At 49.1% G+C, this 16,656-nt stretch overlaps 1 protein-coding gene across 2 annotated transcripts in view; it reads left to right on the top strand.

Moving 5' to 3' along the window:
* RIN3 (Ras and Rab interactor 3) overlaps positions 1-16,656 on the top strand; it is a 133,081-nt gene that overhangs the window by 59,726 nt on the left and 56,699 nt on the right. For both annotated transcript variants that reach the window (XM_043489468.1, XM_043489467.1), the window contains exon 3: positions 122-239. In XM_043489468.1, coding sequence (XP_043345403.1) covers positions 122-239 — 118 coding nt within the window. The remainder of the gene's footprint in view (positions 1-121; positions 240-16,656) is intronic.

The following is a 16,656-nucleotide window of genomic DNA, read 5'->3' as shown; positions in this document are numbered from 1 at the left end:
CCCCCACCCCCACCCTGCCTCTTGGTTTCTGGAACCTTCCAGATGACTCCCATCTCACAGTTGTCCTTCCAACCTCCTGCCACATCTTTGACTCACGGAGCGCCCTCTTTCTCCATTGCAGACGTTCCTGGTCCGCCGAGACAGCAGCTTGAAGCACCTGGTGCTCTGTGTCCACTTCCCTTCCCTGAACGAGAGCTCATCCGAGGTGCTCGAATACACCATTAAAGAAGAAAAATCGAGTGAGTACCATCTTCCCGTTCTGCCTCCAACCGTACAGCAGCAGCAGATGCTGCACCCTGTAACCACAGACACTCCTCTCAGGCCAGAAAGCTCTAAAATTAGAAGAAGGGGGGCAGCTTTCATCTGCTGAAGTTGTTTGGCCCAGTGTGTTCTGAACTCAGGTTTATCACTCAAAGTCAGTGTATTTCCGCTCACCCATGTCACAGTTCGATGGCTTTGCTTCCTCAAGGCCCCTGTGAAGTTTCCTTTTGTTTAGGTCATGCTGAAGAAAGGGAAGGAAAAGAGGGGAAATGTCTGGGGCCCTGGATCCTAGTGACAGATCAGCACACAGTGATCTTGGACAAGTCACTGAACCTCTCTGAGACTCAATTTTCATATCTTTCAAACAGACAGAACAGTCTCTTCCTGTGTGTATCACACAGCCTTTGTGAGGGTCAAATGGGCAAGCACTTTCAAAGACAAAAATCCTGTGGGTGCCCAGGGGTGCCAGGGGGCAGGCCTGGGCCTCTGTGGAAAAATATTTGGGGACCCCAATAAAGGGTTGGTTTGTGTGCAACTGAAAGTGTTTGGGCTTCCCCCTCCTCTCATGTGCCAAGTATTAAGATCCAAAAAGCTTAATAGAAGAAATCTGTAGACTATTCTGAGCACCAGCTCAGGTCCTCTTATAAATGGATCCAAGAGTGTGGGAAGCTTTTTATTCTTGGTTAGCAGCAGAGTAACAACCGTTGAAAAAAGATAAAATATTTAAGTGTTTAGGATAGAAATACATAAGGTAATCAAATGTTTGCATAACTGAATGTTACATGTTGTTGTTGTTTAGTTGCTAAGTCGTGTCTGACTCTTCTGCAACCCCATGGACTGTAGCCCGCCAGGCTCCTCTGTCCATGGGATTTCCCAGGCAGGAATACTGGAGTGGCTGGCCATTTCCTTCTCCACGGGATCTTCTCAACCCAAGGGTCGAACCCACATCTCTTATGTCTCTTGCATGGACAGGCGAGTTCTTTAGCATTGAGCCACCTGGGAAGTCCAAATATTATGTACATACAGTAAATGTTTTTACAAATATTTATTCAATATTTTAGGGTGCTTGTTTCTTAAGAGACACTTGTGCCCAACACTGGGAAGATGCAAAGATTTTGAACAAGACCGAGTTCTGGCCTCAAGGCTCTCCCAGTCCAGTTGGAGGATGGGGGACATGGTGGGTGGAGAGACAGACCTCTGCACTTGCTATGCAGCGTGACAGTTGTAACTGCACTGGGAATCCAGCTCAGGGGCGCTGAGGCTGCAGACCATTGTGGGAAGGACTCTGGGAGGATGTGAACGAGAAGGGAATACAGGCAGGATCCAGAAGAGTGAGGATGTTAATTGAATTATATGCTAATTTTCCAGCTCAGGGGCGGAGGAGAAAGCAAAAGCAGGGGCAGATTCCTCTTCCTGCCAAACACTGAATGGGTGAAACATCATCTGCTCATTTGTGTGTTTAACAATCGGTTATTAAGTGTCTCTGCATGGTGTCGAGAGCTGCTGTAGCACTGGGACACAGCAGGGAGCAAAACACAGGCCCTGCTCTGAGAGAGGAGACAATAAATGAGTGAGTGATGTAAGGTGATCATCCGATGGAGAGTCATGCTATGGAGAACATGTAAGCGGGAAGATTAGCCAGCTGCTGCGATAACAACAAAAGTTGGCATAGCTTGAGTTCGATCTCTGGGTCGGGGAGATCTCTTCGAGAAGGAAATGGCAACCCACTCCAGTATTCTTGCTTGGAGAATTCCAAGGACAGAGGAGCCTGGTGGGCTACAGTCCCCAGAGTTGCAAAGAGTCAGACACCACTGGGTGACCAACACTTTCACTTTCAAACTCAAAAGTGGCTAGTTCTTGATCATGTGCAAGATTCCTGGTCAGTGGGGAAGGCTCATTCAGGGACCCCATCTTGAGCATGCAGCCTCCAATTTCCTGAGGTTGCACGTGCATGCATGCTAAGTCACTTCAGTCTTATCTGACTCTTTGCAGCCCTATGGACTGTAGCCTGCCAGGCTCCTCTGTCCATGGACTTCTCTAGGCAAGAATCCTGAAGTGGGTTGCCATGCCCTTCTCTAGGGGATCTTCCCGACCCTGGGATCAAACCCTTGGCTCTTATGTTTCCTGCATTGGCAGGCAGGTTCTTTTACCACTAGTGCCACACACAGAAGCCCTCCTGTGGTTGACTCCATGCCAACCACATGGCAAGGGGAAAGGGGAGTCTTGTGGATGGGTCTTACCTCAATGCCTGTAAGTCAGTGTGACACTTGTGCTCACGTTCCATTGGTTAGAACTTCCTCACATGGCCACGCCCAACTGCAGGGGGCACTGGGATATGTAGTCCAGACATATGTGTCTGGGAAGGCACAAAGAGCCAGGATCTTGGTGAACTGCTCAGAGTCTGCTCCCTGGGTAAAGGGTAAGGAGTGTGTGGGGTTGTTAATTTATAGAGCAACCCTTAATGACTCCTGTCCTACAGCATCCAGCAGGAAAGAAAATGTAGGGATCTCAGAGAGGAAGGAGAGTGTTACAGTTTCCCCAGACCAAACATATGGTGACTACAGAAGGAGTGAGGTTGTTTGGGGCACCTGGTGGCTACACAGACCCTGGGTGCACTTTTGATCTTGGAAAAAGACAGCCATCAGCCTTCCTGCTTATGAACTCATTTCGTCCTGCTTATGGAGAGTAAGTAACCAGGCTTTTGGGGACTTGGCTGCCCAGAGTACCTACAATTGTAGGAATCAAGTATCTACCATCCTTTAGAAACCCAGGAGTCAGTTGTGCTCTTGAATTTCAACACCAACATTGGGAAAGTAGCTGAAAGTGGGGGTGTTGTGCTGAGCCGGTTACACGTCAGCCCATGTGCAGGAAGTGGAAGGAGGGAGCATGGTTTTAAGGGCAGGCTGATCAGGGAGCCTTCGTGGAGGAAAAGGAGATTGGGCTGGATGGATGGAATGTCTAGAAGCTCTGCCTTCTGAAATCCTTGGCCCCGGAGCTTCTTTTCCCACCTCCCTGCCCCATCTCCAGGGTAATCACTTCTCAGTCTTCCCACCCCAGTGACAGTCTGGCTGCCCCAGGCTTTCGGAGCTTGGTTGGGAAGCACGCACAAGGTCTAATCCATGGAACCAGATGTCACATCTGGTTGTGTGTCTCATTCTTGAGTAGGAGCCCAAGGAATACGCCAAGGCATTCGGGATGAAGGAAGCTTCCTTCTCTGATTTCATGTCTTCCTCCCGGGGCCACGTGGTAGAATCCCATTTTCCATTTTTAAACCTTTAAAAATGTATGCTCAGCTTAGCTGAAAAAGAGCATCAAAACCCAAACCAAACATCCTTCGTGAAACATAACTCTTCTAAATCACTCTTCGTATCCATTCCCTGTGACTGCACAGATGTCGTCTATAGGTTTGTATGTGTTTCATTTTGTTCTTTTTTTTTTTATTTGACTCCTCTGCTTCCCAAACCTCAGCCCTGAGATCTGCCCTGAGAGAAACCAGACAACAGCAAGAAATCAGCAGGTGGTGTGTTTCTTTGCCACGTTGCGTCAGCATTCCACCTTTGTGCTGTCTCCTGTGTGGTACCTGCTCCTTAAGATGATGGTCAAGCACAGACCAGGGAAGCCACACAGCCTATGTTGGAATCGGAGCTCTGCCTTTAACCACCTGTGTGACCTTGGGCCCCTTGCCTAACCTCTCCAGGCCTCTAAGGTGGGGATGATAATGGTGCTGCCCCCAGAGCGGGCTGGAAGGAGGAGTTAGTATAATCTGAAGTGCTTAGGGTAGGGCTTCCCTTGTGGCTCAGTTGGTAAAGAATCCGCCTGCAATGCAGGAGACCTGGGTTTGATCCCGGGGTTGGGAAGATCCCCTGGAGAAGGGAAAGGCTACCCACTCCAGTATTCTGGCCCGGAGACTATACGGTCCACGAGGTCACAAAGATTCGGACACAACTGAAGTGCTTAGGGTAGTACCCAGAGCACCCTAGAGGGTAATAACAGTGTTTGCTATTATCACTGTTGTTGTAATTGCTGTTATTATTAAGGCTCCTTCAGGATTCAGGCAAAAGGAGGGGTGGATTAAGCCTACACACTGGGTTCCAAGGTTCTGGGTATCTCCCAGCCCAGTTTATGGGGCCTGGCCGTGGTCCTTTGTGGGAGGAAGGAGCCACCATCTCTTGCATCCTCCTGTGGCCATGGTGGCTGCGGCGGGGGGTGGCCTGAGGAGGAAGTGGGCAAGGGAAAGGCCCAGCGCTGGACCTGGGACCTTTGGTTGGGATTCCCCACACAGAGCTGAGGCTAAGGAAGGAGACAAGGGGATCCCCCAGAAAGTGGCCTCATCTGTGGCTTTCCTCTGTCGGCCTTGAATGGGAGAGACCTTTGCAGACCCCCTCTGTGCTTCTGTGCGCTTGGGTCATCCTCTAGTTCCTTGTTAAGAGTTTTTTGGCGATATCCTGAACCAGTCCGCTCAGGCTGGTTACGCTGTGGTGACAAACGGCCCTGTACTGCAGTGGCTTGTATACCCACAGGACTGCGCACCCAGTAAGGCGAGTGTGTTGCTCACTCACATCACATGTCAGCCGAGACTCTTTACAAAAACATTTCACTCTGCAATCTGGGCTGAAAAAGCAGCACCCATGTGGGAACAGAGAGGAGGAAGAGAGATGGCAGATTTATTCAGAGGTGGCAGAAGTCACTTCCCATCACATCTCACTGGCCAAAACAGGTCGAATGGCCAGACCAGACCCAGTGGGATGGGAAGTATGATTCTCCCGCCAGTGTGTGACTAGCAGGGAGGGGTAGCGACTATTTTGAACAACTGTTGTCACCTATTGCATTCCTGATTCCCCTCTGTGCTGCTCCAAGGTGACAAGTGCATCACCACTTAGCTTCTTCAGGGACACTCAGAGGCCAGACGTGTATGTGTGGCGGGTAGCGGCTGAGAACTGGCAGAAAAGACATTGGCTCAGGGGATATAGTAGGTGAAGGGGCAGGACACAGGATGGATGGAGTTCTGACCAGCCTTCAGGTGCAGCCTTGCCCCTTTATGGCTGAAATTAACTAGCTGGCTGGGGGACATGAGCTATCTTTTTCATTAATCTGCACCCTTGAGGATGGCAGCAATGACACCTTCATGTCATGGCATTTTCTTCTGGCTGATACATAACAGAAAGTCAGGTGGCCCTGTCTGCAGAAGAGGAATCCTGAGACAGCAGCGGATGGTGTGGTCTGGCCCCTACAGGAAGTGACTGCCCAGTACTCAGTCTGAGCCACTTGGCCTAGTTTCAGGGCAGCCCCACTTCCCTTCTTGCCTATCCCCTATTCCACACTGACCCCTGGCATTAGAAAGGCTGCCCTGTTGAACTCAGTTGGGATTTCTTCTTGTTTTGTGCAGATCTCCCACCCTTGGGCCTGTGATTTGGGGCCAAGTAGTTGAATGTGATAAATACACTTGCACTTGGGAACAGAGCCCACCTCAGCAGTGAATGTTGTGCTAATTGGTGCTGATGATTACCACCACTGGACTGGGGGACCTTTCAAACCAAGGAGGGGAGAAATTCTAGATGAGTCCTCCCCGGCAGTAGAGATCTGTATGTATGGGAGGGCAGAGTGTCACACAAATTGCCTTTGAGGTCCACACTGGAGATTTGCTTTGATGCTCTTGGGTTTGACCCTTTTACCAACTGACCCATTATCCTCAAATGAGATTTCACCTGTATTTGGACCAAAATATATTAAGTCCATAAAAAGGTAAGGAATGATTATGTTAAAGTCAGGTTTGGTGTGAAGAAGGCAAGCTCTTGATATTTTATCAGGCAGGAGGCATTGTATCATGGTTAGTCTTGTGCTCTTATCAAGGCAAACGTCTTTTGAGATCATGAGCTTTGGAAAGACTGACAGTTCTAGGTTTTTATTCCGTCCCTGGCATCTTCTGACATTAGACAATTATCTTAGCATCTCTTTGCTTCAATTTTCTCATCTGCAAAATGGGAACATCTGCAGCATGGCTGTTGGAGGATTGATGAGTGATCACAGGAGGGATGCGAGGCAGTGCTGCCTGGCACATAGGAAGTACTCAGCCTTGGACCTGTGATATTGTGACCTACAATCAGAAATATACACGGTCTTCATTCCCATTCCTGGCACAGAGCTCCCTTGGAATTTTCTAAGTAAAAAGAGCTGTAACTGTGTCTTGAGACACGTAACAAACCCTTTCAACCACACCTGAGTTTATGTCAATGTGGTGACTTTGGGAAAGTACCTAAGGATGGGGGTTGGTTGCCAGGAAACCAATCATTCCATTGGAATGTTGGAAATTTCAGTTCCACTCCCAACCTCTGGGAAAGGGAGAGGAGCTGGAGGTTGAGTATCACTGATGGCCAATGATTTGATCAATCATATCTGTGAAATGGAGCCTCCATAAAAACCCGAAGGGACCGGGTTCAGAGAGCTTCCTGGTTTGTGAACACAGTGGAGACTGGGGAGAGCAGAGAAGCTCTGATCCCTTCCTGCATATGTTGTCCCGTGTGTCTCTTCCATTTGGTTGTTCCTGAGTTTTATCGTTTAATACAAACTAGTGATACTGTGAGTAAATGGGTTTCCTGAATTCTGCAACACACTAGCAGATTAATTGAACCCAAGTCATCAGAACCTCTGGTCCCATAGGTGATTGGTCACAAGCACGGGTGACAACCTAGACTTGTGATTAGTGTCTGAAGTGGGGGTGGGGGTGGTAGGGGAAGTTTTGTGGGATCTGACGCTCTCTAGGTGTATCGTGTCAGCATTGAGTTAGACTGGAGACTTCCCTGGAGGTCCAGTGATTAAGACTCTGCACTTCCAATGCAGGAGGGTGTGAGTTCGAACCCTGGTCAGGGAAACTAAGATTTCACATGCTGCATGGCTCAGCCAAAAAAAAGAATATGTTTTTACATTTTTAGAAATAAAGAATTGAGTTACATTGTAGGACACCCAGTGGGTGCTGGAGAATAGCTTGATGGTTTGGAAAGCACAGGCACTGGGATTGGTGTCAGAACAGAGGTAACTATAATATCCTAGTGTTGTCTCCTGGACAAAATGCAGTCATGTATGGGGGAAAGCTGTCACAGTGTCTGAGTGTAGTAAGCACTCAATACATTCTAGCAGTTATAATTAGCTGTGGGGTTGAGTAACATGCAGCTCAGACCTCAAAACCATCACTTCCTGCAGCGCCCTGCTCCTGTAGGACTCCTCTAAGAAGTTAATTCATTCTTCTTATCTCATATTGGTTATTACCCATGCAGGTTTTGGCAAAAAAAAACGTAACCGCAGTTTGTATTTTTCTATTTTCAGTAATTCGCTTTTCAGCTTCCAGAATTGAGGTTGGCCCAGGGAAAAACACATCATCAGATAATTTAACTCCAAGAACCTTACTGTAAATCTTTGGTGACTTTGGCTCTTTCTTTCTTTTATCGATTTTTGAATCATAGTGGTACATATTTTTTAGCCTTCTTTTTTCACTTAAACATTTTATTACGCGCTTTCTCTGTGTTATTAAACATTTCAAAGACTTTGCATCCAATGAACTGTGTGCTGAATGACAGTTAGCAAGGCCCTGTAAGACACGGCGTGTGACATTGGCCGACGCTGAGCAGACCCACGTGCACTTAACCAGAAATGGAAGTCAGACGGTCATAAGAGCTAGAATGTCAGTGTGCACTTTGAGGGCACCAGGAGTTTGCCTGGCTCTGTGGAAATGGAACACCAGGGGAGGTTTTGACAGAGAGAGGAGAAAGATCCAGGACACGTGGCCTCGGAGGCAAGAGAAGAGGGAAGTGGGTTGTGGGGGGAGGGGAAGTGTCACACCGTCACCAGGCCCCAGCGAGTGGCCTCGGCCTGTGTGTACCGTGACTGCCACCTTCAGGGGCTTTGCAGCTTCAGAAGATGTGTCGGGGAAGACAGTCCAACTCAGCGGGTTCAGAGAGCCGGGGGTCTCTGCATAGCTGCTGCCCCTCTTTTAGGGGTGACTCCAGAGGGATCGGGCCCCAGTGCCTCCTGGGCTTCCTGTCACAGGAAAACTCTGGGTTTGGATTATCAACGTTTGTGTCTGGGGCTCCCACCTTCCTTTCCAGCTGTTTCTGCCTCCCTCTGCCACCTTCCATGAAAAACTGCTCTCTGGAAAGTCTCTAGCCAGTAAACAGATTCATACTAACATGTGAAAGACTACCACCACCATAAAGTAGTGCTCCCAGCCAGAAGGGCGTGCATCTCAGTAGGAATAACGTTATTGTACTGATATTACAGGGGTGGAGCACCAGGCAAAGAGCGGGAGTTGGTTTGTCCTGGCCGTCCTGAAATAGCAGAGGAGGGGGGCACCTGCATCTGACCTCCAGCAATCTCCCCACGCCCACCACCAGCCCAGGCCGGCAGACTTCCTGATGAGACTACTTAGGCGGACAGTGAAGTTCTTATGATGGAGGCAGTTTCTCCCAGGCTATCTCCACGACGAGGCCCGTGGGAGACAACTAATGCTTGCGTCCCCATCTGGCGCCACCCTCCTCTGCACTCAGCGTGTCACCCCGCCTCTGTGCTGTGCTTGGGGGGCTCGAAGCCCTCTCCTCTCAGCCAGTCAGCTGTACTCATCTCCAGAAGGGTAGAGCTTCTGTCTGATACATCTGTGGTCCCCATAGCCTAGCAAAGGGTAGGACCACTGCTCAACCGTTAGTCATACCCCACACTTGTGCAGAGAGTCTCTAGGACCCAGAGAGTGTGCTTTGGAACCCGATGGATCCAAACTCAAATGCCACCCCTTTGCATTCATCAGCTGTGAGGTCTTGGCCATGCTACTCCATCATCCACCTCAATAAGCCTTGGTTTTCTCGACTGTGAAATGACCTCATAATCAGATGACTAACTGAAACTACATAGAGTCGGTACTCATGAAAAGTTAATTGCCTCTTCCCCTTCTCTGCTCACCTTCACCCTTGACAGAGAGGTCTTGGAGTCAGAAAACCTGGATTTGCATTCAGTTCTCCTGCTTAATTGGCTCTGGGAACTCAAGCAAGGTGTAACTCCTGGGCCTCGCTTTCATCAACCATAAACAGGGTTAAAGATGCCCCCAAGGAAATTGCTGTGGGGAATAAACAAGAAAACATTCGGACATACCTGAAACCTGACAGAGATTCTAGAGCAAGCTGCATGCTACAGCATCCATCCGTCCATCCATTCATTCCCGTGTATACATAACTAGCATCTATTGAGCCCTGGGCTCAGAGGAGACCAAATTCTACTCTCAGAAGGATCACTTGGGTAGCTGAGTGGGTTAGAAGAAACAAGACAAAGTGCTTTTTACAAGTGGCTTTGCAGTTCTCACGGTGTCCCTGCATGGAGCTTTGCTCTGGAAGGAGTGCCCCCAATATTCAGGACTTCTTAGGGATTGTTCCAGGGGAACTCGGATTTGAGGGTTTTTTTCCAAAAGGGAAAGCTGATTGTTACCTCTGGACACTTTAAAAAAATTTTATTTGCTGTGCCGGGCCTTTGTTGCAGTCCGCGGGGTCTCAGTTGTGGCTTGTGGCCTCCAGATTCCTGACCAGGGATCAGAATCTGGCCCCCTGCATTGGAAGCGCGGAGTCTTAGCTACTGGACCATCAGGGAAGTCCACCTCTGAGTACTTCTGAAGTGCCTCACAGATTTGCCTGGCTCTGGAAGCTTCCAGGCAGCTTTCCCACCAGAAAGAGGAACAGCATCAGTGTGAGTTTATGCAAAACCATGGCGGGTATCAGTGAATGGGGTCCTAATCTGGCCCCACCAGTAACCTGCTGTGTTACCTTAAGCATGTCACTCAATGTCTCTGGCCACCTGACCTCACCAGGCAAGAAATAGATATAAAATGCCTTAGAAAGATGAAGCCCCATACAGAGAGAAGGTGCTATTCTTGGTTTGCCTGGCCCCAGACATCCCAAGCACTAGGATATGAAGCCTCACCACAGGTGAGGAAAATACATGTTGTTCAGTGTCCCAGGCAACCCAGCCGGCCACTTGGGAAGCCACAATATTATACCTGTCCCATCAACTTCTCCTTTCTGCCCAAACTATTTAAGGAAGCAGTCAGAGATGAAGCCTTCTGGAAAGTTCTGTAGAAATGGACTGGTGACTTCCATGATTTTTTGTGTGTGTGTGTCCATCTCCCTGGATATCAAGTATCTGCCTGTGATGCAGGAGACACAGGATATGCAGGTTCAGTCCTTGGGTCAGGAAGATGCCCTGGAGAAGGAAATGGCAACCCATTCCAGTATTCTTGCCTGGACAGAAGTCTGGGGGTCTACAGACCATGGGGTTGCAAAGAATCAGACACGACTGAGCAGTTAAACCACCACCATTTCCCTAGCTCTGTTAAGAATCAGTGAATAGTTTGCATTGTTTTATTGGCAGTCCTGAGTATGTTACATACATTCTTTGTTATGCTTTTTGCTGTCTCGGCCTTGGTTTACACAGTGGAAACTTTCAGGGAACTTGCCACAGTGGAACTTCCCCTCTTGAGATGTTTCTTTAATGTAGTCATTGTTTGCAGATCAAGACTGCCCTGGGCAGCCCCCAGGTGAGACTCAGTTCCGCAATACTAGACCCTACCCTTGAAATCTTATATAGCCTTTGGCCCCAGCTACTGGGGAAACTCCCCATGTACCACACTGTGTACCAGACTCTCTGTGTACCAGGCATGAGGTGGTCTTCATGGAAGTCATTCCTCTTGTCTTCACCACAGCCCTACGAAGCAGGTGCTAGACCCCCATTTTGCAGTGGAGGGAATTGTGCCCAAGGATGAAACTGGGACTGAAGCCAGTCTCTCAACTCCACGTTCAAAGCACCTTCATCTGAGCCAGGTTGTTTCTTGTCTTGCCTCCCGTGGTCCTCATGTGCATGGGTCTCCCAAGTTAGGGGGTGGTGGGGGGCACAGAGAGCGGGGGGTCGAGCAGACCGTCATGGAATATACATGAGAACTTTGAAATTACCCTCCAAGTATGTGAAAGTTGTTCAGTCATGTCCAAGTCTTTGCGACCCCATGGACTATACAGTCCATGGAATTCTCCAGGCCAGAATATTGGAGTGGGTAGCCTTTCCCTTCTCCAGGGGATGTTCCCAACCCAGGGATCAAACCTAGGTGTCCTGCATTGCAGGCAGATCCTTTACCAGCTGAGCCACAAGGGAAGCCCGAGGATACTGGAATGGGTAGCCTATCCCTTCTCCAGCGGATCTTCCTGACCCAGGAATCGAACCAGGGTCTCCTGCATTGCAGGCAGATTCTTTACCAACTGAGACTGAGCTATCAGAGAAGCCCACCCTCAGAGCATGAGGCCTGAGCTAAGAGTATAGCCAGGTGCTAGTGCTTTATTTTCATCGCACAGAGCCAGAGCTGGAAAGAAAGGAGCAGACAGGGGCTGGGTGGCTTCAATAAGGACAGCTATGGAGAGGAGCTAGTGGGATCACCTGAGTTCGTGGCCTCTTAATGGTTCTGCCTCTTGATGACTGTCTGCAGGTGGGCTTGTCTCTGAGCCTCGATTTTGGTGGGGTCCTAGAGCTAGGTCTTTCCAGCCCACGAGAGTTCACAGTGCACATCTCCTCCCAACTCAGTGCTTGAAATCAATGCAGTGGGAGCATTTACATCATGGAAATTGGAAGATGTCATAAAACTGGGGCTTTCTTTCCCTGGAAAGCTGGTTGTTAAACATTACCAGCACACCACCATTCAGTTTCCTTGTCTATGAAATGGGGACGGTGCTGCCAACCTCATGGAACCATTGGGAGGGGATGTATGTGTGAGCATTTTGCAGACTAAAGCATGATGTGTTTTGTGTGTGTGTGTGTAGATATGCTGCGTATATTTATATGTAGTTTGTTATAATTCTCACATGATAATCTGTGTCTTTAAAAGGGGTTGGGGGCTCTTTCTTTGCAGAAACAGGAAATGGAATCAGGGAGTGGAACAGCAGGTGTGGCAGAGATTCCCAGAGAAATTGGGTGGATTGTTTGAGATTGTGAAGTCCTTTCTGGTGGAAGCCTGAGGGCTGGGACCAAAGCCCTGTGAGTCATTGAGAAGATGTGATGGAGCATGTTCTGTGGTTTTCTCTGTGGCAGTGGCTGTAGTAGAAAGAACCGACACTCGGGTAGACTCCGATGTGAAGTCTGCTTTGTCACTTACTAGCTGGTTGAACCTGGGCAAGCTCCCTTTTTGAACTTGGTTTCCTCATCTGTGACTTACGTGTTTGGGGAAACCCATGGAGGGGAGTCCGTGGGTTTTGGCATCTGTGGACTGTGTGCTGAGTTTGTGTTGGTTCTGTTCTCTCCTGGGCTCCCTCAGAACTCTGTTTTCAGCATCTTGGGATTCCAGGTGAACCCCTGGTTTGCAGAGTATAGGTCAGGGGTTGGTCTCAGAAGCTCCCTCTATGCAGCCCAACCTAGAATCTCTCTGTGCCTCCTCCTCTACTGAGTTATGACATGGAATATTTCCTGAGAACTTGGTTAGGAACAGTGAGAGAATGCTAAGGAACTAGGACATTGAGAGCAATCATTATTCCCTAAGCACTTTATATGTTTTAATTCATTTAATCTGCACATTAGCTCTAGAATATAAACACTATCACGTGGCAGGTTGAAGGTGGCTGTGCTTTTTTTGACACTCTTCCCATCAAGAAGTGGAAGCTAGGTCCTTGGCTAAGAGGAGACTCTGCCTTGGGCCCGCCAGTGTAATAAACTGCACTCCACTATCTGCATTGTCCTTCTGAGTGAGTTTGTTTCCCGGAAAGCATGGCTATAACAATGGTATATTTCAGTTCAGTTCAGTTCAGTTCAGTCACTCAGTCATGTCTGACTCTGCGACCCCATGGACTGCAGCATTCCAGGCCTCCCTGTCCATCACCAACTCCCAGAGTTTGCTCAAACTCGTCCATTGAGTTGGTAATGCCATCCAACCATCCCATCCTCTGTCATCCCCTTCTTCTCCTGCCTTCACTCTTTCCCAGCATCAAGGTCTTTTCAAATGATATTGGTAGTTAGCTATTCTCACTCTGATGGCTTCAAAGAACATAATGATAGTGGGGGGAGGTGGAGAAATATTCTTTTTTCTTCCAGGATAATATGGAAAACTCATGTTTTCTCAACTATACAATCCAAAAATAATTGCTGCTTAAGTTACTAAGTATTTATTTGCATCACTTCATTAATTAGCAATTTGCATTGTACCAAGTGGTTTTAGCTCCTTTAATAGATTCCAAGCGGGCCATTAGGCTATTCAGTTCTGGTTAGTTTTATACTTATTCGTGTGAAGAAAATGCAATAGAAAGATTTCCTGAAGAAGTCTTGTTTGGAATTCAGTGTTTAAACAATAAAAAGAAAAAAAAGTGATCAACATTGCTAACTGTGAGAGATGTAGGAGTGGTTTACCCTGAAGACCTAGATCCTTAATAGGTCAGTTCCTGTCACTATTGTCTCACAAAATTGTTTTCAAACAGAGCAGAGGCAAAGCTGAGAGGTCTGCTTATTACCATAGTTAAAAACCCCCGAACCCCCCAATGATAAAAAAAAAAAGAAGTGGAAGCTATGCCCTCTCCCCATGAATCTGAGTCAACTCAGACTGCTTTGGGCAATAGAATAAGGCCAAAGTGATACTATGCCAGTTCCGTGTGTAGCACTTTCGAGAACTGGCAGCTTCTGCCTGGAGTCTGGGAGCCCTGAGTTGCCATGTAAGAAGTCTGATGACCCTGAGGCCACTGTCCTGGAGAAGCCTGGAGATTATATGGACATAGAGAGAGGCCCAAGGGGGCCTGGCTGAGTCTAGCCTTCCAGTTGTGCCTGCCAAGGCCAAGGCATGAGTAAAGGCTTCTTAGCCCTTCTGGACCAGACTGATCCCCAGCTAGTATCACCAAGTGACCTAGTCAGTGCTAGAAGGAGCAGAAAAATCTTCCAGCAGAGCCTTGCCCAAATTCCCAAGCAACAAAATCATGAGCTACAATAGGATGGTGGTTGCTTTATGCCACTAAATTTTGTAAGTAGTTTGTCACACAGCAATAGATACAGAACAAGTATGATCCCTGTTTCATAGATGAAGATACTGAGGCATAAGGAGGCTAAGTATCTTGCTCAAGACCACACACTAGTAAGTGGTGAGGTCAGGACTTAAATCCAGGCAGCCTGGCTCCCCAGCACATTCTTGACACAGTGCTGTACTGCTCTTGAGTTGAAAATAGGGCTCTGCTCTCAGGGAAACTTCTATCTACTTCGGGGTGCAGGGATCACATACACTATATGATTAAAGAATCACCTGAGACATTCAATTATTCATTTACTCAAGGACATTACTTAAGGACATTAGGCCCTAGGGATACAGAGATGATGATATTAAGAAAATGTTAGGATTTTACTGTACTCAGAGGAAGGACCCCGGACACTGGAAGGTGAGTGAGACCCCACAGCTCACCTCTGGGGAGTGAAAACATGTGAGTTGTGTCTTGAAGGATGACTAGAAGTGTCCTGTTTGAATGAGGGAGGAAGAACACACGACGTGGTAGGACAGGACATGCAAGGACATGGAATTACAGGATATTGGGATGTGTCCAAGGGATGTGGTGTCTGCTGGAACATAGGGTGTGAGGAGGGAGGGACAGGCAGAGATGAGACCATTGACCAGAGCGGATCACAGAGGGGCATGTATCCATGTCCTGCAGCCCAACCTTTATCCGAAAGGCCACGGGGAACCCCGGCAGAAGGGCGTTCGGGGTGGGTGCTGGGTGGGGTGAGGCATGATCTGATGCACCTATTAAACAGAAGTCCCTCACCACTGGGGGCAGTGTGGAGGCGGCAACACAGGGGAGACCCCAGGGGATAAACACCGGAGGGAGCTCAGCTAGGAGGCAGCATGAGGGGCCTGGACCTGACAGTGATGGTCAGTGTGGGGAGGAGGGGACACGGCCCAGAGTATCCAGGAGGAAGAACTGGCTGAGGAAGGAAGAGGAGTCTGTGGCTCCTGGGGCCCCTGGTGTTGGGGACCTGTGGCAGTGTCAGCCCAGGTCCAGGGGAAGACTGGTTGGACAGGGTGACAGCGGGCACCACGGGGAGACACCACACCAGGGGGAATGAAGCCCACCACCGTCCCCCCGGCGCCTGGAGCAGTGCCTGGCACATAGCAGGTGCTCGGAAGGTATTGATGATGCAAGGAAGGTATTTCATTGATGAATGAAAATGAATGAAGCCTTGGGTCCAGGCCTCTGGAGGGAGGGTGGAGCCCGAGGTAAAGCTCTGAGAGTCTCTGAGGGGTGAGATGCTAAGCCCACATCATCTCTCTATGGTGGTCACCTCCTGTGGGGTCCAGAGGCCCGTTTCCACCTCTGGGCCTAGAGATCAATCCACTCTTCTTACTGGGCAGTAAAAAATGCCACATGGTAGCCAAAGGGGCCCTTCAATTAGATGACAGCCCAGAGGAACCCAAGGCTCTGTGAGTCTGCTTGCCCGAGGACATTGAACCCTGACCCTGACCCCCGGCAGGTCACGGGAATGTCCCTGAGCCCACAGAGATGCTCCTCTGGCAGCAGCGCTGGTGTCCCTTCCCTGCTCAGGGGAGCACTCAGCCCTAGGCCTGCGGAGGATTTGGGAAATGGGGGCGGTTCTGTAAATACCATTCCCTTTCTTCCACTCCGGCGTTCAGAACCAGCAAGGGAATAAAGGATCATAACCTCAGCTTTCCTACTATGGACTGATTGGAAGGATGCAGTTTGACCTACAGCCGAAATCAAGTGCCCTAGCATCACACCTCTCATTGAATTTGTTCCTTGGAACCGAAGGCCTCCTCCTGGCAAGGGCCAAGCCTGCTCCAGGATACGCACACCAGGGCCGGCGAGAAGAAGGCTGTGTCCTGAGCCCAGATGGCTGAGTGTTTACCAGCAGGTGTTTCAGTAGCATCTCCAAGCAAGAGAAATGTCAGTTGACTCAAGACTGGTCCCTTGTGTATTTTTATCATTTATTTTCGGTTGTGCTGGGTCTTCATTGCTACATGGACTGTTTCTCTAGTTGCAGTGAGCAGGGACTACTCTCTCGTGGTGCATGGGCTTCTCATTGCAATGGCTTCTCTTGCTGCGTCCCCCAGGCTCTACAGCACAGGCTCAGTAGTTGTGGCACCCAGCATGTGGGATCTTCCCAGATCAGGGATTGAACCTGTGTCTCCTGCGTTGGCAGGCAGATTCTTTACCACTGAGCCACCAGGGAAGCCCTGATCCCTTGTTGTTGATTCCATACTCTGTGACTCAGCTGGTACAGAGGACGGGAATATGATTCCTGTGAGGCTGAGGTCCTGGGTTCTGAGTCTTGGTGGGCCCTCCAGTCTTGCATTCACTTCCGTTCCAGCACTGATGTCAGGCATCCTCTGCGTGCAGGCAACTCTAG

The sequence above is a fragment of the Cervus canadensis genome, chromosome 17 (assembly GCF_019320065.1).
Source record: "Cervus canadensis isolate Bull #8, Minnesota chromosome 17, ASM1932006v1, whole genome shotgun sequence".
Lineage (NCBI taxonomy): Eukaryota > Metazoa > Chordata > Mammalia > Artiodactyla > Cervidae > Cervus > Cervus canadensis.
Note: the sequence above shows the minus strand (reverse complement) of the source record. Positions and strands in the feature narration are given on the sequence as shown.